Below are 24733 nucleotides of genomic sequence, written 5' to 3'. Positions count from 1 at the left end.
TCTCTCTTTTTGACGATTAGAAACAGTGAAGTTCGTATCTAAGGCCATTGGAAATTATAACATAGAGGAATAAATGAGGAAAGAAGGCTTACTCTGTAAGTTATGACGTAGGGCGCAATCCGTCCAGTTTTTCTACGCTAGGACGTGGGTTAGTATGGCTTGCTAGAATCCTTGGGCCTCTTAAGTTGTACCTTTAACCGTTTCATTCCTATCTGAAATCCGTTCATCGCGTGGATCGCTGCTTGCGCGCTCGCTTGATTGTCGAACGACACGAAACCTGAAAAGAATCGATCGATTAATTGACGATACGATGAATGTTCGTTAACGAATCCGTTAACCGAATTCGTTAAATGAATTTAGATCGCGCTTCGTTTTATCATGATTCATTTCGTTTGTATCGCGTAGACGCGCGAATTTCAAGTATTATTTAATCGGGACGACAATCAACATCGATTTGAAAAGATTTGATTCGATTAAATATATATCTACGTTTCTCTCCTTTATTATAAAAGAGATACATGCGCGAGTAATAATTAGAGCCGAAAAATATTTTAGAAGAAAGAAGAAAAGAAGAAAAAGAAAGAACTTGGAAGCGATGCGGGACGTGGCCTCTTTCGTAGCTGCGCTACGAAATTCATCCAAGTTCTTTCTAACGAGTCTCTGTAATTTTGAAATTTGTAAAAAAGGGGGGAACACTAACACGAGCGCAAAAGTCTGAATCGCTTTTTCCTGTCTCTCTGCGTGCGACTGAATGGACCGAAGATGATACGATCGAACGAGATCGTCCAATTATCCGCGTCTATGTACACCTGCGAATCCGTATCGGATACGATTCATCATCAAAGGAACGCCAGTGGTGGCGTTTTTCAGTCCCTTTTTTTTTCTCTCTCTCTCTTTTTTTTTTTTTTTTTTTTTTCTTTTTTTTCTTTTTTTTTTTTTTTGATTCGGTCTTCTCTGCTGTCGCAAAAGGCTTCGAGACCGATTTTATTCAGCCGAACGGCTATTGGTACTGCTTTCATAATTGATGGTCCCTCCCTCCGTGTGTGTATGCGCTACACGTGTGTGTTCACGCGTGCGTAACGAGTTCTCTATTTTAGTTCGATTTTAGCCGAAATACGAAAGCGACGACGGCGGCTTTTCTTTCTCTACGTATGTAGGCGGCCGAAAATTCTTTAACAAGCGCGTCGACAAAATTGGTCCTACCTTGACGGAGTAGAACCCATTTACTTACGGTCTTCTTTCTGTCTCTTCCTTTCAGTCAACAAGGCCACGTTTTCACTGTCTTTCGTGGAAATGACGCACTTACCGAAGCATTTGCTCTGGTTAGTGGCCCGGTCGATGAAGACCTTCGAGGAGATGACGTTGCCGAAGGGCATGAACATCTGCATGAGCTCGGTGTCACCGAACTCCTGTGGCAGGTGGTAGATGAACAGGTTGCAGCCCTCGGGTCCTGAGATAGAGCATCCTACCATATAAATCAGAGCACATCTAAACATCTAAACTTGAAGTATAATACTCAAGTTAGAATGTTAGTCTTTGGATGAGTTTCCTTCTTCGGTAGAAAAGTTGTTATGATTCGGCGATAGTGAAAAGCGAGAACTTGCGAGTGCGAGTTTCAATGAAAATGAAGATGAAGTTTCGTGATAATCGGATTTAAAGTCTCTCACATCGTGTCAAACTATTTTATGAGCAAATACATAGATCATTATATGGAACAATCGATCGGTGAGAGACAAATAAGATTTTGAAATGTAATGAGAGAGACAAAGTCGAAACAAAGTGATATGCATATATAATAATGAAATAAAAGAGAAAGAGACGCGAGAGGTTTCTCGCAAGTGCCGTTCCTTACGATCCTGATGATTCTCTCTCTTTCTCTCGCGCGCACTTTCAAAGTAACGTTGAGTATTTATACTTTCAATTATACAAACACACAACACAGGGAATTCACACAACACAATGACGGACGAAACAAGGGAATTGGACTGGTGAATATTGGAGGTGAGATACGATGTATGAACGTGAACGTTATTATGATGAAGGAGTATGTTTGTACGACGGTGATCCTGACAGTGATTACGAATGATGCTTTTATATACATACATACATACATACGTAGGTACATACATACGTAGGTACATACATACGTACGTACATACATACACATATATATACATATATATATATATTTATATATACATATATATATATATATATATATATATATATATATTTTCTTACTTTCTACATATATATATATATATATATATATATATATATGTATTTCCTTTGTTTTCTTTTCTTCCTCATTTCTGCTTTTTCCTTCGTTTCTTGTTTTCTCTTTTTTTCTTCATTATTGCCAGACACGATGATCTATCGTCATTATTTTTAAAGCGTGATCGCGCAAACGCTGCATGGAGAAATCGATATTACGCAGCCCTTGCTTCCCTAATCATCGCCCTTGCAATTTACAGAATCGTATTGTTCCGTTTAATGAGTTTCTACCATTTTAATCTAATGCATTTTCTCTATGTCCAGGAATCAGACTTTTCTTTGAGTTAACATCACGTTGAAAAGCGACAAAGAAGACATCGACAGAAGGATTAATGCGTGCGCATGCTCGACGAAGAACGCTTTCCAACGAGTGCCAAGGGGGAGGGGGGAGGGAGAGAGAGAGAGAGAGAGAGAAGGGTCGGGAGGAAGTCCAAATAAGGATTTAGCTAATTTCACTGAACTTTATAACTCCGACGTCAATTAGCGGCGATTATGACCGTAGAAACTTCTGCTCTCTTGCCCAGAGAGCTACCCGACTAACGGACGCATTTAAGTAATGAGATGGCTGCCACTCAACTTTTAGGGCGCTACTCATCGCGAGCCGCTTGTTACTTTGGCAGGATCCACCACCTTTGAGATCTTCCTCTCTTTCTCTCCTTTTCCTTTATTCTCCTTTCGAGACTTTGGGAATAATCAAAAGCTATGTCGAATCACGAGCAAGTATAATTGTCCACTGGTAGCAGTTCCAGGAACAATCCTGACACCTCTATCTTTTTTATGATAACCCTCTCGTTAAAGATCGAAATGCAAATACGACGCTATACTTTTTGTCATTTTAAGAGTTTCAATACTTCCCTTCATTTACCTATTTTCCTCTCTCTCTCTCTCTCTCTCTCTCCCGCTCCCGCTCCCGCTCCCGCTCCCGGTCCCCTCCCCTTTCTTTGTTCGCAAAACAGTCTTTCTCATTAAATTCCATCTAATTAAACGGATTAGCCTATGTTAAAGTGCAGACATTTCCCAGGTGTTGCCTGATATAATTGCATACTTGTAATCAAATGAATTAGTCGTCGAGTTCTTGAATAATTTTTTCCGACGTTTATCCTACAGACAAAGGAATCGAGAAAGCGAAGATTTACAAATGGAATTATGAAAGATCCAGAGGCGATACTTTACTCTTCCTTTGTCCACGACGACGAAATATAAAATAAGTGGGGAAGCGAGATGAGAAGAATGATCGAGGTGGCGTTAAAGGCTTCGAAATTAATTTCGCGTCAAAAAGGAAAGTTTGCGTTATCCGAGGAATAACCTTAACGCGTCTCGCGGTTTACATAAAGAGTGACAAATGCTTCCCCTTTGCGTCGGAGCTTTGTCCCGGCAATAACTCGATCGAAGTTGTCACGCGAAACCCAAATTAGCGTGGGTGTCGACAGGTTTCCAGTTGCCGCTGCCGCCGACGAAGAGAGAGCGCGCGAGAGAGAGAGAGAGAGGCGGGGGGACGGTGGAAGGGAGGGAGGGAAAGAAAGGAAAATGGAATCACGAAGAACGAATCATAAATTCAGCTCTGTCGCCGTGGTGCCTGATCGGTGATCCTGAAATTGCTTCTCGATTCTCACTAATTGGTCTTAGCGCGAAATCTGTCTACAAATTTAATGAGAATAGCCCAACAACTTCTCATCTACCCCCTCTTGCCTTGATAAAACAAATAGAATAGATGAAATAGTAAAAAGTTGTTTCTTTCTAAAATCATCTACATATGTATTTTCTTAAAACAAATTATTTGTTATATTAATAAGAAGGATAACCGAAATTTTGGAATCCACGTCCATAGCTAATGTGAAACATGAGATGGAAGCAAGCAACCAGCACTGTTTTGCAGAGCAACACCGAAAACAACCACTGACATGTCCAGTGCAACGAAGAGTACACTGAAATTCTTGAATAAGGATAGAACGAATGTATGTACATACATAGAAAGTTTCGCGATGCAACGTTTAGAATATATTGCAATGTACCTGTGTGACAGAATATTGTGAACGAAATAGATAGATAGATATATAGATAGATAGATAGATAGATAGATAGATAGATAGATAAAGAGAGACGTGGAACATTGACAATAATAATTATTAAGAATTTTTAATGATATTAAAAAGGAAAGATTACCCGATGAAGTGATGACTGTGTCATGCAAAAAAAACGAACCGAGACAAACTGGTGTGCAGCTGCAATTTTCCTGAAACACCGAAACACCTTCTTGACTCGCGCGTCCAATTTCTTTCTTTTTTTTTTTTTTTTTTTTTCCTTTTTTTTTATTTATATTCCTCTACCAAGACACATCAAATTTTCATCGTGTGAACTTATACCTGCCGAAATGGGAAAACTCCTCTTTCGGAAAGGCAGCCCTGAATTTGATGATCGAACGTCATATTCCACACGTCAAAGTGCATTAACGTTTACGTGGAAAGATCTCGTGAGTGTGAAAAAGATGGATGGAGGCCGAAGAAAAAAAGAAAAAAAGAAAAACAAAAAAAAAAGGAGAGAAAGGCCAAAAAAGAGAAGGCGAGGGCAGGAGGATAATCTGGAAAGGGGTGGGCTGGCGAAAGTCGGGGGTGGCTGTCGTAGTAAACTTTCCATTATCCTACGATGTAACAACGAATCGCCTACGGGCGTAGCGGCAAAGTAATTAAAACTTTCGTTTTATTTGCATTATCTCATTGTAAGGCATCGTATATTCTAATAATGGCGAGTTGTTAATTGCAATTAGGCGTGGGGCTTCTCCATCCCACCTACTACCACCCTCTTTTCTACCTCTCCTTCTTCTACTTTTCTCCCTCCTCTTTTCTTTTTTTCTTTCCTTCCTTCCTTCCTTCCTTCCTTGCTTCGTTCCTCCCTCCCTGTCCTTGTTTCAACATCGCTTCCCGACTTCCTTTCGGCCCTGTTTTTCCACAAAGAACAAGGACCGTCTTTTTCAGGCCTTTTCGTTCGACTGACGTCTCGTTAAGCACTACCTCGATCGATTCCGTTGTACTTTTAATTGGAAAACCAGTATTCGGTTGTAGTCAACGATTTCAACGAACCTTTCCGCTCGTTACACGAGATGAAAGGGGGATGTATATTGTGTGCATGACAACGTTTTTGATTCCTTCTTCTTAAAAATTTCAAGAAAAAATAGTCGAGAGATCTGGCTTCACTTCTACCAATCCTAACTGACTTACTTTGTTTCAGGTCGAGACAACAATTGATATAAGAGAGATATGGGAAACATTTCGGGAAACTTTCGAGAAGCAAGGAGATACGGTTTTACTTACGGCCGCGCGCTTGATGAGAAAGAAACCCGTGAAACGTACGTGCCGATGAAAACCTGTAAGGTAGAATTCTGCCGCGAAAAATTTCATCAAAGGTTTCTCGCATCTCCGAGGTAGGACGGTGAGCGTCGAATTAAAAGAGAGCAGAAACTTTGGAAAGATGAAGAAAAAAAGAAAAAGGAAGCGCTTTTTAATCGACCTTCCCCACACAGCAAAGAATATAATTTCTCTTCTTTTCCACTTGCTCGCTCGACTTTTTCTACGTTTCTTTCAGACGATCGACAAAGTGGAATTTTTCGTGCCTGGACTCATCTACATCGCCCGCGTCTCTGTTTGCGCGCGCCTGTGGGTATGTCTGTTCCTGCGTGGCTGTGCGTGTGCGTGTGCGTGTGCGTGTGCGTGTGTGCGTGAGAGTGTATTTTAAGGACTTGGTATCAACTACAAATTGGATAACTACTAATATTTTGTGTTACAATCAACAATTAAGACTTTAACGTGTTTGTACTTACCTTCCCTTTGCGTAGGTGCCACAGCGGCGGTCATCGGCTGAGGGATAGCTTGGGGAAATTGGCCGTAGACGGCGGGATAAGCTGCGACAGTAACAAATAACGGATAACCAACAAATTACATCATATTTGTTCACATCGAGACACTATGTTCATGCCGTTCTGATCGATATTCATACGATTTTCAAAAATTAGTGCTTTTCGATTCGATTAGAAAATTGGTATTTTTCGGAAAAATGATTTGTATTATGTATTTTGTCGAATAGGTAAGGAAAAAGAAAATAGACGAGGAGAGAAAAAGAAGAGTAAGAGAAGGGAAAGAAAAGAAGGCGATGTCGTTCGTATCGCGTTCAACGGCGCGGTCCATTTACCTTGTCAACTTAAAAGCAAACGAATGGTGGCGAATCTCCGCTACAGGAGTCTCACGAACGTTCCTCGTGCCTCATTTATCATGCCGCTTCCACGGACAAGGATATTCGTCTCTCAACGGTATCGCCATTTCCCAACTTTAAATACCATACATTCGGTGCTTTGTACCTGCCTCATACTGCATACACACATGTGTCTGTGTATTGCACACACACACACACACACATATATATATATATATATGCACGTATATAGTACGTATATAGTATGTATATATACACACACACACACACACACACACACGCACACACACGGGTGTGTAGGCATACGAGCGCGCCCACGCATTTCTCTTTTCTCTAGCTCTTTCGCCTTTTACTTTTGGCTCTTCTAATTGTCGATGGAAAACGGAGTCAAATATTTTCCCGTTCGTACTCGAAAGTGACACTCGATACGGCTTCAAAGTTCCACGCTGAGAAGGATCGGACTACCCCGATGAAATCACGCGCGGGAGATCACGTTTCACGATGGCGCATGACTTTTCCATTCGCTCTCGTTATATCGACCGGTAGTCAGGCTCTCGCTTAGGAATGATAACTTTTTTACGTGCGATTTTCTGAACGATTTCGAACCGACATCCGACCTTTCCCATATTCTGCCTATAATCGCGTACTCGCAATCATAACGTTATTAATCATACTTGAGTAAATATTTAAAACGTTACGTGATTGATATCTGTTTGCGACGGGACATAGACAGCATAGCGTTCACTCGTTCGCTACTCTCAAATCCGCAACGCTGAAATTTCGCTTCGGAATTAATTATTCCCGTGCAAATATCACTTTAATATATTCCGATTGACGTTACCGGAGGCTTCGTGGAAGCGCGATGGGTCAACATTTGGCGTATGAAATAAATGCGCGATCATACGTCGGTTATCTCGTGCTGTTTAACAGAGAAGGAGAGAGAGAGAGAGAGAGAGAGAGAGAGCGAGCGAGTTGCGAATATAGGGGATTGCTTTTTTCGATCCGTTGATCTCGACGAGTTTGTGTACACTGGGAACAAATATAGGAGAAAAAACAGGCCGTTTTAGAGACACCTGTAAGCGGAAAAAAAGTTGGACGTATCGCAGCAACGAGCGGTCTGCAGGCTATCATGTACACCGACAAATTCACGAAACCACCGATAATTCTTTGAACGCACGTACTTCTACGCAAACAGGATAGTTTTACTTTTATTTTCCTTCTCTATTGATTCGAAAACTATGATGACCGTACGCGACGGGATCGTCTGTTTACGGCTACGATCGACCATCCCTTTCCTTTTTCATCGGTCCTCGTTCGTCGAGTGTAAAATTAGTTAATACATTGGCAACCTAATTAATCAACTGTTTTATCAAGTGTACTTTACCGATTGTTCTTACCGAAGGACTCTCTCTCCCTCTCCCTCTCTCTTGTCGTTATGCGCGCGACAACGGAAACAAAACAAAAGAGAATATAAGCAACACCGTGATGGCCGGACACGTACGGTACTGTATTTTTTATCATCGGAAACGCAATAGAAAACTGCACGGATGCGCGAAACTGTCATTTCCCTTCCTGTCGTTTTTATCGACCATTAGCGAGAATTACCGTGCAAATTGCTGAAATCACAACATTCGAACGTTGTCCGTAATTTATTGCTCTTAACGAAGCGTGCGCCGAATCTGCATACCAACGTAAAGCATCTGATATATTCTTCAATAAAACACGACAGTGAATTTGTTTGCAATGTCTTTGATGTATTTATACGATTACACGAATGAATAAATTCTATTTTTTAAATTTACTGTTTACTTTCTTGTCTTTCCCATACATCCAAAATAACATTTACAACACCACACATATGAGCTCCTACGCACATGTTACGCATGTGTTAACGGCATATGTATAATACGATATATGTATACGTATATATACATATAAAGAATTTTACGTATACGAAATATATGCATGTACATGCTGACACAGTCGTAGCATGCAACAACGTAGAGCAACGCGAAGAGCGAAATTGAGTTTTTTTCCAGATAAATGTCCGAGTGGTTCCGGTTAAAAGCGTGTTGTGCTTGATTTTTTTCTTCGCCTATACCTCTCCTCTTTCCCCCCGTTTATTCCCTTTCAGCATTGCTCTCTCTCGCTCTCTCTCTGATCCCTGCCCTTCCTCTCTAGCCAGACGTCCGACGATATTCATTTTAGATCGACTTTGAACAAAAAATGAAAGAAAAAAGTGAACCCGAAGGGGAGAGACTTTCGAAAAATTCCATATGATTTTTTTTCAACTCTGCACATATATCTCGTGCACGTGTGTGTTAGTTCAATAATAACGAGTCGATAAAATGTTCGTTCGGTGATCTAGCCAGGTTATCCCCGTATCGAACGGCATTATATGTAAACAGCCAAACTTTCTGTACCAACGTTACTACAAGTTTCCATATCAAACAGGATTTTTTCAATTACCATCGAGGTATCTATTAAAAAAGAAACTGAACATTTAGATATGTCCCATCGGGTTCCTAGCTGGAAAAGCATGGAGATTGGAACTTTTTGGAAGAAAAGATGAGAGAGGACTAAGTGAGAGAGAGGAGAGGGCTGTCTCACTTACGATTTCAAGGTTTCTCATTATTTAATTTTTTTACAGACAATCGTGATGATGGATAAAACGTAAATGCAAAGGAAAAATATCGAGTGGGAATTTGATTAGAATCGGAGATGATGTCAACAACTAGAAGAAAAAGAAAAAAAAAAAATTAAATCGAATAACTTACCGACACCAGGAGGATAAGCTTGCATTCCGGGATAAGAGGCGGCATGTTGAAGTGCCGCCTCCCCATTGGGCAGGCCCTGTGCTGGAATCGACAAATGGAGGGCATCTACACTTCAGTAAGCTCAGCTCTTATCAGGGATGGGCCTAACTTAGTGCCCCTGTCTCAATGAACCCGATCCTATCGAAGTTTTACCCGAATATACCATGTTTTACACCGTGAAAGAAATAATGGAGGTAGAATCGAATGGTTAATATCTTCGAGGTATCGAACCTTTAGAGTATAATAATAATAAGGGAATAACAATATTAATCTGGAAAATGTCTGTTAAGAGGGAAATCATTCGCAGAGACAATCGAATCGAATTATGTATATCGAAGAAAAGTAGCATGGGCTCGTAGTGAGAGAGCTTTCGCAATTTTAGCTGGCAGCGGTTTGGTCCTGCGCGAGAGTAGAAAGAGAAATAGGAAAAGCCGTGGCGTAGCGACGCACCGAGCGCCGTCGTACTGGGCGAGGTTATTTCCTTCGGCGGTGGAAACGCGGAATAATAAAGTCCGTCGTCGATTGGTCGGGCATTGCGCAGGGGCGGCACACTGCGCCTGAGTTGATACTCACGTCCCGAGTAGGTTTGCGGTATCCCGTTGGTATAGACACCTGGATCCGAACCTGCTGGTTGACCGTTCGGTGTTTGGGCGGCCATGTTGAAATTGGGCATCGTCGGCGAGGGTAACGACGGTATCGCTCCGTTAACTGGCTGTCCTGTGGAACCTACGAGCAAACCTGATCAGTATACAACGATTACCCTCTTGCTCTTGCAACACGGACTTTTGTCGCGGACATCCGCTCGCGACCAATCCTCTCACACCCACACGCTGACCTCCTACTTCTACTTTCTTATGTCAATCGATTTTTCAGCCGATAAATATATCCCCTAGGCCTTAGTTGCCTGGATCAGTATGACTTTTATTCCAAAAGTTACGCCGCTGTGACAACGGTACGTTTCCTTTCTGATCAAACGGTCTCATCGGATTGGAATCAATCGATCAACAGTTTGTATCACGTCTTCATTTTATTTTATGTAACGTGTGGGAAAAATGATGAATATTGATAAGCGAGAAATATCATGAAAGGGTAGGATATAACTTGGAATCAAATTGTAAAAATATTGTATTATTTTCCTTTGTAACCTGGCATTACCTTCCCCCTCGAGGAGACTCAACTTGTAATAGCCCCAGCGCAAGCGTTTGCGGAGAGACGATTTTCGCGTTCACTATGCTCTCCTCTCCTTCTTCTCTTTCTCTCGGTTTTCTCTCCTATCGAAAGATCGGAGTCGAGCAGAGAAAGAGAGAGGGGGGGGGGGGGAGAGAGAGAGAGAGAGAGAGAGAGAGAAAGGGTCGTGCTTCCTAGGAGTTTCCACTTCCCGTTCGGCGAGCTTTCGATAAAGTTTCGCGGTACCCAGCAATATCTTTCGCCCGAGTCACGCTCGGTGAAAATGTTGTATTGATTTACGAGCCGGTTATAAGGCAAGCGAGCGTACGCTCTTCTCTTTTCCTTCAAGCGCGCACGCGAGATCGCTCGCGGATGTTCTACGCAGAAGAGGTTGTGGTAGGGTGGTAGAGGGCAAAAGAGGTTTGCGAAATCGAGCGTTTTCCTAGTAGAAGGGTAGGTATAAATGCGGGTTTGTATGGGTGTGTCTGTGTGAGATGGTGCACGGATGCTTCTCACTCGTTTCTTCTCCACTCTGTCGAATGTTTCCCGGGAAATCGAGCGTTTCTCCGATTCCAAGCACTCCTCCCTTCTCTCTCCCCCCTCACGAAATTGATGTAGCTCGACGCAACGTTATACCGCGAGATTTTCCTTGGAAACGTCGAATTTACCGAGGAGGAGTACCGTAACACGAGTCTTTTCCCGAGGAAATTCGAAACGTCTTAACTTATGAATCAGTTAATGTTCCGCCCTTGATGGATTAAAAACAATGTCGCGCTTGTTATCACAGCGACGTATCCACGTATCTAGATGATAAATCATCAGAGACATACACCCAGGTATCTATTGATGCTAAAATTATGTCTCTTTTTATAAAAGTAAAAGAAATTTGATAATAAAACTTACCAGAAGTCGGTGGTACGACGGGATTTGGCATGCCGTTCAGAGCGTGTGGTAATTGTCCAGCGGCTAGAGCGGCCATTGGGCTGATATATGTTCCCTGTGCCGTAGCAGCTGCCATCAGCGCTGCTTGTTGCTACAAGTGCAAACGAATAATTCGTACGTCGGTTGATCTATTCTCGCAGTCCTCGGTAGTCCTCAAAAAGGTTAACGTTCGAAGTCAAACGAATTGAGACGTTTCAAAGTACTAAGTCAACGTTCGCACGATGAATCGTATTATTCGTATTATTCGTATTGGTAAGGTATTACCAATCTTGGATCTTTTTATAAGGGACACAACCGTGAGCGATAATGCGGTAACGTGAGAACCATTAACGGTAATACGACCTACCTGGGCGTAAGCGCCATAGGCGCCAAACTGATTGAAGACAAAAGGGTTAAGGAGGCTCATGTTCCCGGCCATTTGCTGCATGCGTCTTAGTTGTCTCTCTTTCTCAGTGTCCGCGAACTTTACCACTACGCTGGATGACGCACCCTGGAAAAGAAAAAGACCCGTTATCGGAAAGAGAAAAGTAAAAGGAAGTGGACTTAAAACAACTTTTATATTTTATCTTTTTCTATTCGTCTTCTAATAAACGAGCACAGGTTTATGACTGTAATTCGAACACGAAGTAACGAGGCTCGAGAATAAGGGAAAATTTCAGGATTTTGGTGTAACAGGGAAGAAATTCGTGCGCGATGTGCTCAGACTGATGGAGTCTTGCGACTACGACGGCGACGGCGACGACGACGGCGGCGACGACGACGACGGCGACGACGACGGCGACGACGACGACGACGACTAAGGATGACTTAATCGGGCGTGTAGCCAGTATATACGAGCGACGATTATGTGGTCCTATCTGGGAAACCGGTTACATGGTTTATCACGTATGTACTAAGCCGTTCACAATGTAAATTGCCGTCTTATGTCAGGCTAGTCTGAACAGCGGGATCGAATAGTCCCGTCAGGCGTCTCGTATCCGACGTAATTTCCGTTATAGTAGACATCGCACCTTGTATTTTAAGTCTCAACTCGAATAAGTTTGCAAAATTACTTGCATCGTGCAAAAGTGTTTTGTCGGTGAAAATTAAAAAAAAAAAAGAAAGAAATGTCTTCAAATGAAACCAACGATCCTTTAATGTCGTAATAAAAATGGCAATCATCGGATTAAATACAATAGATCATCGTAACGAGTATCTGTCATGATGGAAAAAAGTTTACGTATCTTTTCTTGTAAGAAAAGATGCGAACGCCTTTCGAGGCTCCTACAGAGGAGGGATACATAAGGCGATGATGCTCTCACGACGTCTAAAATATAAATGGAAAGGCAACAGGTGGTCAGTAGCCATTGTGGCTGCGGAGAAAAGCTTGGCTTTCGAGCTTCCCCGTGATATATTATATTCGGGTCATCAATGTAAATGCTGGGCGTGTTTGAGTTTATATAACTGCCGTAATATTATAACACAAGGACACGCGACATCGTAAGCTTCCCATGCATTTCCCTTTTTTTTTCTTTTTTTCCTTCAAGTTTTAAAGCCAAATCTACGGAGATGTATGAATAAGTCTCAACTATATATGGATTCGCGAATGCGAGCGCACCCACGACACGCGCCTTTCTCGAAGAATACCTATCGATTTAGCAATCTTTGGAACGTGAATTCACGCATCTACGTATAGATAACGATAAGATTTCACTATGCGATTCTTCGCTATCTCTCTTGCACGGACATGCGAGGAAAAAGTGCCAACGAAGATAATCGACGATTAAAAGAAAACGGCTCCAGCTTTGAAAGCTAACTAACAAAGTGCTTTTTCAACTCACACAATCGTCGCTCGCTAAACGCTCTGAATAATCAATGTATGCGGTATGTAGAAGTAGCAGCGGTAGCACCATCAACACCACGAACTCCGTCAGCCTTCCGGTCCGTCATTAACTTATTAGTGCTATGGGCACGTTTCGGTTAACGATCCATTACACAAATTAACACGTTGGTGGAGCAATGCGTTAGCCGCTGCTCGTCGATTGCGCGTGCATAAATAAATTATATGACCCGTACAGTTTACCGGAGTGAAGAGACCAAAAGAGAGTGGGCGAGAGAGAGAAATTCCGGCACGTTACTCGATAATTGCGTTGTTTCTATAAGATATACAACGCGTTTCTATTCGCTTTCGACGAAATACGATCGTCATGTTACCGTTTCCTACGATATTGATTCAGCGATTATTTGTCCGAGCAAATATCCCTTTAATGACGGCCTGCCCGTGATTCGATTGGACGAACCACGTACCATGTTGGTCGTCGTTAAACTCTCGATAACGTACTCGTGATAGACGTTTTGCTCGGTGTGTACCGATAGTAATTTACTATCGTTTAGAAAAACGGACTCTTGCCGATAAAACTTACTTCTCACAAAAGAGCTCGATGATCCGTTAGAAGATCCTACTTTCCCTTTGTCGTTTTATCATGGAAATATAGAAATGTTTGTAGGCTCTAATGATTCATCGGTTTGACAGATCGAAACGTATAGACAGAGACAGATAGAATTTCAAAGGTGCTTTTCATCATCGATGTAACTCGGATCAATCCTATGATATGAGCCTGTAATTTAATGACGTAGAGGCACACGTCAGGTGCAGGAGAGTAACGCGATATATTCCACCGACTCGATTACAATGCTTGGGTGTAACGCATGTAGGAGAGGTGAAATAAAAGGAAGAGGATGAGAATCAAGACGAAGAGGAGTAGAAATCGTTGGGCACAAGACTAAAAGAGATATCCTTGGGAGATATTCTCTCAAAGGGAGGATAATTCGACGCAATATACTCCAGATCAGCAGCAAGGCACGTAGGTATCAACATCAAAGAACATTTCTCTGTACTTAGCAACGATCGAGTACATAGATGATAATTGATAACGATATACATACACAAACAAACACGCACACACATACGCACATATATATATATATATGTATATATATATATATATATATGACACACCTTATGCTGTAGCCTTGCTCCGGCAAATCTTTCTTCTCCCAAATCAGGTCAAATTTATAGATTCTTCGCGAATTATTATTATGGTGTTTTTCCAAAAGTTTAACGTCATGTGTTCTTTTCCTTCGCCAATTTTACACGTTTTCAGGCCTGACATTTCTTTGACCCTATTTTTAAAATAAGGCGCCAAGGGGGATTAACACTTGAATAATTTTATATATGTCGGGAAAATATTAAGACCCTTTAGCTATTTTTATTTACTCGTACGTTAGACAATATTTTTATAATGCTCTATGATCTAGGAAAATGTAGCAAATTCGTCGAACTGAAAAATCTCTAGTGCATTTCATTAACGAGTGTAAAAATCAAATCGAAAATCGGAAGAAAGAAATGAATAAGCTGCGACCAGCTGGTTTGTAATGTAGAAAAACGCGAGGTGTTGGAGAAAGCGTTCTTTGTGCGAACGGAATCGCTCGTGCAACTCGTTATATGCTCAGAGAATAACACGACACGTGTTGTGCAGGAAAAATAATTTGCCTCACACCACCGATAGCCTCGACACCGTGAAAGGTCTCTCTATCTCAACCCGCGTCTTCCTCTCTCTCTCTCTCTCTCTCTCTCTCTCTCTCTCTCTCTCTCTCTGTCACCCCTTTTCATATGTGTTTTAACGTCGATCTTCATGTGTGTTGTTAGCCTCTCACCCTACCCGACGAGCTTTCCAACGTATGTGACATTTACGCGCGTTAGATACATATATAGGTATCGACTTGCATGTGCGACAAGACAAGAAGGGAGATATGAGAAAGAGGGGAAAGGAGAAAGGGAGAGAGGTCGTATCAGACGCAACGAAGCCGAAGCTTCATTATTGGGGGATTACGGTTCATTAATTCCGATCCAACGTTCTGAACTACACGCGAAAAGGAAAAGCCACCCCAAGTGATATCATGCAGAGAGCGTTTGAAGCTGCTCCCTCCCTCTTTCCCTCCCTCTCTTTCCCTTTCTTGCTCATTATATATGTCCTACGTGTTATCGACTACTATAGTTAAAAAACATCAAAATTTTTCTTTCATGTGTAAAGTTCCATTATCCGTCGTTTGATGCCCTAAAGTTAACCGATGATATTTCATACGTCTCTTTTTCCTACTTGCCCGTGTTTCGATAGAAAAAGAGAGCAAACGACTTCCACCACCGTCGTAGTACCATTGTTTTTCTCTTTAATTTAGGTGCGTGGAACGGTGCCTAGCGAAGTTAACGCCGTGTAGCGGAGGAACGCCGCAGATCGATCGATCGATCGATCGATCGACCGATACGACGATCGATCGGTCCGTACGGCTCGTCATAGAAAAAAAGTTGTTCCATTACCGACGTAAAGCATTATGATCCTCCATCTTCATAATGTCGAGTTTACGCTTAAGCGGGATCCTTTAATGTAAAACGACTACGACGATTGTATCGAAAAAAGAAAAAAAATATCTCGATCGAGCCCTGTCAATCTCTCGTGGTTGCCGTATGTCGACGAAGCATATAGAAAGTTTGTAGAATTTACAAAGTCGTTTCTCGTTCGTCCAACATTATCGACCTTGCCAAGTGACGTGCGAGAAAACGGCAAAGGAAGAAGAGTTCTAAGTTCAGAAGAATTCTATATCAATATTATCCCACGCAGCAGCAGCAATATCGCGGCGATATACGTATATCGCAAATCGTTTTCTCTTACATTTCTTTCTTTCTTTTTCTTTTTTTTCTTTTTCTTTCTTTTTTTTTGTTTTTTTTCGTACAAATGTTTTTGTCTCTCATTCTCATCCCTGCGCTATATACCAACACTATACTCGACGCTTTGCAGTTTGCGAACTGCAAATATTTGTCGAAGATCCTTTCATGTCTGAAAAATAATGCTTCGGGCCCGCTTTAAGCACCCCGCCGGCTGTTTGTTTCCGTCAAAAGTTTTTCTTTCGGCGCCAAGAACTGCCAAGACAAAGAAGGAAGCACAAATTCTATCTCGTTTAAGCGGCTTGTACGAGGAAACCTTTCCTCTTCCTCTATTACAAATTTTTCACAAAGTACAATTATATTACATGGGTGTTTGGCATGTAAAGCAAACAATTTCAACAATGACTGATTATAAATACGCAATCATCCTTTTATCGTGGACGCATAGAGCGCGCTCGAATTTTCAGATTGTTGCTTTTCTTTTTTTTTTCTTTTCTTTTAAGATCGCGTTAATGCGTAGATGGATCGATCTATTAACTCAAAATACGTTCCATACATCGAATATATTATAGGAAGATTCGTCGCTGGGCCAGCCATCCGAGCCATTCCATTGGAAGTTTCGAAATGAGAGGAGAAAAAATGTCCGGGGATTATTTAGAAAAAGAAGAAGACCGTTTCACGCTCCTCCGAGATCTGTAAGACGGAGGAGTTGCGGAGGAGAGGTGAAGCAGGAGAAGAGAATACAATATCGACAACAGACGTACCAACGGAATGAAGCAATTATCTACTGATTGGAGGCTTTCCCGTTAGCCGCACAATCACACTTGCCAATCCACCGACTGGTAATTTCAATAGATACAACTCGAACCGCAAGACAGACCGGAACGCCTATTGCCTCTTGTCGATGTGATTCTACGATGGAACCTAAAGCGAGGTACAAACAATCCAATTCGACGATGTATTTCAAATTACCAGTTGCGGTTAATGCTAAAATCACCATAATTAGATGCAGATCCGAGGCCGATCGAAAGTAAGGGAATATAGTCAGGAATCAAGCGCGACGTGTTATTTTATATCATGATGTTTCCTTTCGATAAATAACGATTCGAGATCGAAAAAGTGCAGAAATTACTTACCATACACGTTAATATTCCACATGCATGCTCGCATATAATAAATACGAACGAAGAGTTTCAACTGTATCGTCCGTCTTTTCGCAATTTTTTGAAACAATAGCTTTAAAAACGGCTAATCTAATCGTTCAACATCGATTTGGCGCAACATCGAAATATTCAATTCGAAATGTAAATATAGGTTTCCGTGGCTTTCTCCCTTTCGCTTTAAATACGAGATATTTCGGGATCGCGGGAAAAGCAAAGGGTGGATATTGTGCGAGGCTAGGGAAAAGAGGGATATGCGTCGCGAGGCGTGACAAGAAATGTCATACGCTTCAGAAGGCATAACTAGTAGAGTAGAGCAGGCTTCTTCCTCTCCTTCTACCTTCTTCTCTCTTCCATTCTCTCGCATGCATACACCAAGAACTGAAACACCAACTGCAAGAGACGGACCGCGAAACTGATAGAAAATAATATTGAGCCTCTGAAGAAATATCGATGAGATTATGGATTGTTTTCTTCCCTGGAACGATCTCAAAAATATTAAGAGTAATAATGTTATCGCACGAAAATCTGTATCGAGAGTAGCAGGATCAATTTATTACATTATTATGTACTATTAGAAACGTTACTTGCTGATTTGATTATTTTCCTATGAAGAAGGATTATTTGGATCAAATCTTTATACGATTACGATGATCCGAAAATAATAATACGCGGCGCGTGAAACGCGTAAAAGAATAATTTAGATTTGCCCTCGCTGAGCCAAGTTGGAACAACTTGCAATTTTCGTGCATTTTACTCTCGTTCGAATGGCGTATCACGAGGCGTATAACTATTTCCACTTGACATTTCAGGGAACCTAGGCTAGCCACTTGACTGCGACGTCTGTCGGTTAGAGGATGTCTGCTGCTTCACGAGAAGGTAGAAGGAAGGCTGGGTAGAAGGGAGGAAAAGGAGGTGGAAGAGCTTGATTCCAAGCCTGCAGGAAGGATGTCTAACCTGGGGCAGGTACGCACGAAGGATGGCCTGGTCAATGATGAGGAGACAGACAGAGAGAGAGAGAGAGAGAGAGAGAGAGGCGGATACCCTCACAACGCTCGATGCTCTGTCCATCCTCATCTCCTTCTCCTTCCAACTGAAGGGCCCTTGAAATATTCTCGCTAGATCCCTCATATCTACAAAGCGCTGGCACAATACGCGCATCCCTCGCTCTAACAGGCCTTAATCATGCCAAGGACCTTCCTCTAGTCGGGCGTTGTCGTCCTGCGATGCGATTATATCGTTCTCCTACCGAACTCTGCGAGTGCCAAACACCCGAACGAATTTAACGTCGTCACTTAATCGTTCGTCTCACCGTACCAAAGAAACTTTTATGATCATCCTATTCTCATATACATTATTTAGGGAGGAAGCAAAATATTTCCTATTCCTTCATGTATACGATGTACATTTTAGAATCCCTGTGCCCGAGGTATCAAGCCAGTACCCAAAGTTTTATCTAGGACTCTATCGTGTGCTTTAAATTTATCTCTCCTTTCAAGTGTCCGAATAAAGAAGATATTCTTTCATTATGTTTACCATCGTGACCGTAATAATTACGACAGATGCGTCATTAAATTAAAATTACGTAGATTGGTTGATCAAAATTTACATAGGACATTAATCACCATATCAATGGATAATTACCCTATTACAAATAATACTCCTAATTTGTTGAAGAATAAAAATTATCTTGACCAATGACCACCTACTTTTCCAGACAGTCAACTTCTTCAGTTGCTAATGATATAAATGAGACACTTTCTTAGAAATTTATCTTCGTATGTCATGATGCGAATCAGTACGGATTTCGGTTTATCAAGTATGAAGGTGTTCGAGCATTAAAGTGAGAGATAGAGAGAGAGAGAGAGAGAGAGAAAGAGACAGAAAGAGCTATCAATTTCAAGAGTCATGATTTCTCAGACCCTCCATCATCGTGCGGCACGTCGTCGCCTACAGGTCGTTGGCGCGTCGTCGAGCGTTACGGTATCAGATTGCAAATCAATATCTTATTTCCTAGGTATGAGCCAAGATGTCGCGTTCGTAACGTAGTTTCTTGCCCGAGACGATGTCGAGACGCGTTTGAGAGAAAGAGATAGAAAGGGAGCAGATACAAGTATATTTATACATGTATATATCTACGTATCTACCAGTAGGTATATATATGTGCGCGCGCGTGTGTGTGGGTTTGTGTACGTATGCGTGGACGGATAGGGAAAATAGAAGGGGTATGGTAGAACTTGTGGCAATTCGAAGGAAACCAGAGCGAACGTAGTCAAATCGAATTACTCTCGAGGTTCTGCTCCATCGTTATACGATGGTCTCTGTGCGAAGCGTTTTGCAGGAAGGGTCCTTTAATTTCGTATAAATTAAGGACGGAGAATTATTTTTGGTTAAACGTATTTTCTACAAACGAATACGGCATATGCGCCCTAACGAGGTTACAAAATGATGATTAAAAAATGACTCTATAATTGACCAAATTCTTGCTTCTTTCGGATTCGATATAAAATGTTAAATTCTTCTTAAATGATTTCAACTATCACTCGATCGAATCAAAGCTGTTTCCGACAACGAGAGAGTACTCAGGTTTCGTTACGGTCGTATCCCTAAACGCGGAGCGGTTTCGTATGGTCTCTCGTCTTGCCTACCTCACTGCCGTCTCTAAAATCTCGTAACATCGGCGTCGAGATTTGCATAATTTGCCGCAATAATGAAGCTATCTGCATATTACGTCCCACTCGGTACTGGGATGACTTTTAGGAGCTAACGGTATACGAGTCCCAAAGTTCCTCCCCCTTCCCTCCCTCTCTCTCTCTCTCTCTCTCTCTCTCTCTCTCCGCTTACACATGCTCACACCACCTTCTTCCTCCATTCAGCTATTAGATTACGACAATATAACGAGTAATATCCACGTTACGGGACCGCAATTCCACCTGTCCTTTCTACTTCTCTGCTCTCGTTACTCTTCTCTTTTACTCCTTCACGTACCACTTTGTTCTATGACATAAATTATAATGTCAACTCTATCGTACAAAGCTGCTGAACTTTAAAATGAGAATAGCGACAAATGTTTATATCCTGCTTTCGTCGTTTTCCAAACAAAAGTCTAATCGTATGTTTGATAATTTCTTTACTTTTTAACCCAAGACCAATCATCCCGGCAATGTCATTAATATAATTCATTTTTCAAGCCAGATGAGTTTAAGAATGCATTTAGATTTTTCTTCTCTTCCCTTGAGAAGACAAAAGCAGTAATACAATAGTTAGGGCCAAAAGTTTAATACGTCGATGAATGTTAGCCAACGATAGTCGATAAACAATAATTTCAACGGACTGCGAACGTTCGCATCCGATGGACCTCCAGCTTTACGGAACTTTCGCCAATCAGCACGTGCAATCCCGTGTAGAACTCATTGACAATTCAATTACAACTAGAGATTCCCGGTCTCTAACACTAAGCCGAGAAAGTTTGGCGGTTTGACGAGGAAGACCGAGCAACTGGCCGCCTTCGTATATCGTCATCTCTCTCTGCCGTCATCTTCGTTGTCGTTGAAGACCGGTGAAAAGGGCCAAAGCTCTCTCTCTCTCTCTCTCTCTCTCTCTCTTCTAAGTGTTATGCAGATTTCTGTTTGGTCGATCATTACTAGGGTGTTTGTCGGTAGAACAGCCGCATTTCATCTTCCTAGGAACCTAGATCTTTGGCATCTTCCTTTAGCCTAAGGGGATTCAACCCAACAACGATATTCTCTACTTTAAGAATCACCCTTATTATATATACCTGAGAGTACATTTCTACATACACATGTACAAAACGAAGGATCTTCAGAATGAAGATATTTATTTTTCTACTCACCGGCATAGTTTGGCTACCGTGTAGAGAATTTATCGCCGCTAGTGCTTCTTGATGCGACGACAGCTTAACGAATGCGCAGCCTGAAACAGAAAAATGAAAGCACCACTGTACAGAAAGTTCCTTCGCACTTGCCAAATATACTTTTCAAATTCACCGGCTCGAAAATTCTCTTTTTCTCTCTCTCTCTCTCTCTCATTTGTTTCTTGCACTTTAGAGAGGTAATATCGAGAGAAGTAGATTCTTTTTTTCTTCTTTTATGAATCTCGATGAGAAGTTCCGCGCGATACACACCGACACGCTCGGAAAGAAGTAAAAGCGCTTTTATATACGTTTTATCATCGTGAAAGATCCATTCGAAAAACGAGAGACAGGAGTTCCGTTTCAACCATTGTCGAGACCGAAAGAAAGAGAAAGAGAGAGAGAGAGAGAGAGAGGGAGGGAGAGAGAGGTCTCCCGGCTTGATGATGGAACGATTAATCGCCCCTACTTTCCTACGTGCGCGCGCGCACCTGCACAAACATATATACGCGTGCGCACGCACATAGACACAAGTCCATCGTTATAGTTACATGGAAGACACGAAGACAAAGAGCTCGAGGGCGCTTTGAAAAATTGACGCGCCAACGGAGCGCGCAACGTGCACTTAATAAAGATGTTTACTGCGGACAGAGAAACGCTTCGTAATCCGGGACACACCGACGGCTTCGTCGGAGCAATAACGATTTCTATCGGCGTACTCGGGAGCCTGAATGATTGCCACCCTTTCGTAACCACCTACGCGACCTTCCAACTTGAAAACAATCTTTCGCTTTCTTTCTCTCTCATCTACATACTACTCTTATTCCTCTTTCGTTCTCCTTTATCCTTCTTTCACTGGCATTTTTACCGCATCATATTTACGAGTCGATTTCTTTTTTTATCTTGGGACGGAGAAAGCTCGCACGATGGAGGTTCGTGTTGACGTGAGAACATCGAGCAAAGGGTGTCGGGTTCTCGAGGACAAAGTCAATTTTTACGCGTCCCGCGTACGCGACATTTCCAGCGAAATCGATTAAGGACATATGTCGCTTGCATGGGCATCGTGAAAAATAAATTAAGTTCGATCGCGATACGCTAGTAGGCACGAGGAGAAAGGAGAACAAACGGTGGGACGGCGGTGGTGGTGGTGGTGGTGGTGGTGGTGGTGGTGGTGGAGGCGGCAACGACGACGACGAGCCGAGGGTTTGGCCCAGAGGCTTGAGGGGCATTAGGGCGAAAAGAGGGCGCCCTTTTCTCATACCTGCTGAAGTATGACGGGACTAACGTTTCACTCATTCCAGTTATCGAAGCTCTGGACCACCCTCCCGCCGTTTCAGGAACAGCCCTCGACATCTAGACTCTCTCTCTCTCTCTCTCTCTCATTTCTCCCTTGTTGTTCGGCCGACGTGAGAAGGCCAGAAGAAGCAGGGAGACAATTTAAGGCTTTTGATCGATATCTCGCGTTTAAAAACTTTACGGTGCGTTGCTCAAAAGTAGAAAGAAGGAAAATAGAAGAAGGGAAAGAAGCAAAGATGGTAATAGATAGGTGTGCTATAAATATCGCCATTGTAATTTTAAATAAATTATAACGAGTTCGTTAACGAAGAATGAAATTGGATAAAAACATGAAACGTTTTCCCTCAAGCCTATCGAATTAATTCGAGCGATAAGTGAAGCTAGCTATCGAAACGTCCGCTGACCGATATTACGTCGAAAAGACAAAACCGTTCTTTCCACTTTGTTACCGGCAGCTCATTAAGCAGCATTGTCTGACGTCACTATGCTCCTCGTTTACTACGAAGCACTTGTCCCGGACACCTGGCGGCCATTGTACCGATGATAATGTCGCGATGTCAAGCTCATGCCGCTACATTAATCACGGGAACCGGTTTCTCGAAAACTCTACGTCGCTTAACCAACGACGACGAAAACGTTATACTTCTCTCTACCACTCATGTTTCTCGACGCTTGGAATTCGTCGTCGTCGTCGTCGTCGTCGTCGTCGTCCTCCTCCAAAGGAAAAACCTTATCCACTTTTGGTCGATGTCAAAAGGGAGACCGTTTAATGAAGCTCGCTGTTCCCAAGCGAGTCGTATCTATGATTCTGGAAAAAAATGTCATAAAACGTTTGTTGAAAATATGCGCATAAAAAATTATAGCACGTTTTGGAAAAATTCCTCGTAACGAAATCTTCAATAACGCTGACATTCGCCGCTGTTAATTAAAACCGCGTCCGTTCTTTTTCTTTTTTTGCATTTCTCTTTGCTTCTTTTTTCCTTCTTTTTTTTCTTTTCTTCATGCATACATCTAACATTTTACTTCTGTCGAGCAAAAACGAGCAATACAGGACGAAAATGAAAGAACAAGCTTAACGTTTGATTAATTCCATTTAGTACAGCGAACTTGTATAATTACTTTGTCACAATCAATTTGCATTAATGTGATAATCTGATTACGACAAAAAATGAAATCGTAGACGATGCCGATGTTTCTTGGACCGACGAAGAAGAAATGTTTTGATTATACATTGTTCTGGTACACGACGACAGTAAAAATCTACAGAAGGCTTCGAAAGCTTTCTACGAGTGAGTTTTCCCGATGGAGTTTTCGAAGAAGATGCACTCTTGAGATTTTTCTCGGCTGTTTTCTACCTAGGGTAAGAGATTCTGAGGAAATAAACGACTCGAAATTTTCCAAAGTTCTTGAACGTACACCATCGTATATATATATATATATATATATATATATATATATATAGATATCTAATCTACTACGTGTGTATATATATATATATATACACACACACACACATATGTATAGATAGAGGTGGGGAGGAAGATATAGATCGGTTAGAGCATCTTCTGGCTGCTTCGGAAACTATGTTTGGCCTCCTCGAACAACGAAGAACAACAAACACTGGACAAACCGCTCGTCGAAACGCTCCTCCAATGTTAGATATCCGACGATGGCGTACTTTCGTGATTCGCCCACCCTTATTCGTTCTCCGTCAAACTCCAACCCTTCTTCTTCGTCACAGGCTCCGAACCCAATCGATAAAGCCTGTGAGACTTTCCACTCATATGCTTGATTGCTCGGCAAACATGCCTAAGTTTATCGTATGAGCCACGATGCTGTAGACTACCATCACCAACTCACACGTCTTACCTTCCTCGTCGAGGCTCTTTTGCACTTTGGAATTGTTTCGGCCCCTTGTTCGTTCCCCTTGTCATCTATTTGCAGTTTTCAACCTAACGATACGTCTGACGGTCGCCGTGGGTTTCCTTTCGAAAATAATTTTCTTTTGGATCGGGATAAAAGCATATGTGTTGTAATAGATTGCAAGCTAATCACAAAGGCATTTTGTTAAAGTTATCAATTATAAGAAATAAATTTTACTTTTTACTATAAATGCGATATGATTCTAGCTAGTAATATTTAGCCTTTACCTTTGTACTTGTTTCACCCCCGTTCTAAAAATAACAAGACGTTTATATTCTATTCAGGCCTCTTCGTGAATTAAAGCAGCTTGGGAGAAGGCGCTCGATATTTCTCAAGGTGATGTTGGCCCTCTTTTTATGAGCTGCTAATCGATCTTGTA

The 24733-nt window shown here is 41.9% G+C and overlaps 1 protein-coding gene across 13 annotated transcripts in view; it reads right to left on the bottom strand.

Moving 5' to 3' along the window:
• The window catches only part of LOC124429223 (CUGBP Elav-like family member 4), a 462839-nt gene that overhangs the window by 3002 nt on the left and 435104 nt on the right, over positions 1 to 24733 (bottom strand). For 7 of the 13 annotated variants that reach the window (XM_046974223.1, XM_046974224.1, XM_046974229.1 and 4 more), the window contains 8 exons: positions 21118 to 21197; positions 11749 to 11892; positions 11364 to 11493; positions 9867 to 10031; positions 9255 to 9359; positions 6089 to 6169; positions 1307 to 1465; positions 93 to 277 (listed from right to left, as the gene is read on the bottom strand). In XM_046974223.1, the coding sequence (XP_046830179.1) occupies positions 150 to 277; positions 1307 to 1465; positions 6089 to 6169; positions 9255 to 9359; positions 9867 to 10031; positions 11364 to 11493; positions 11749 to 11892; positions 21118 to 21197 (992 nt within the window). In that variant the 3' untranslated portion in view covers positions 93 to 149. Of the gene's footprint in view, positions 1 to 92; positions 278 to 1306; positions 1466 to 6088; positions 6170 to 9254; positions 9360 to 9866; positions 10032 to 11363; positions 11494 to 11748; positions 11893 to 21117; positions 21198 to 23084; positions 23145 to 24733 lie in introns of those variants that run through there. The other 6 variants (XM_046974230.1, XM_046974220.1, XM_046974221.1 and 3 more) reach the window with 6 other exon arrangements.

The sequence above is a fragment of the Vespa crabro genome, chromosome 14 (assembly GCF_910589235.1).
Source record: "Vespa crabro chromosome 14, iyVesCrab1.2, whole genome shotgun sequence".
Classification (NCBI taxonomy): domain Eukaryota; kingdom Metazoa; phylum Arthropoda; class Insecta; order Hymenoptera; family Vespidae; genus Vespa; species Vespa crabro.
The sequence above is the reverse complement of the archived record's forward strand: the minus strand, read 5'-3'. Positions and strand labels throughout refer to the sequence as shown.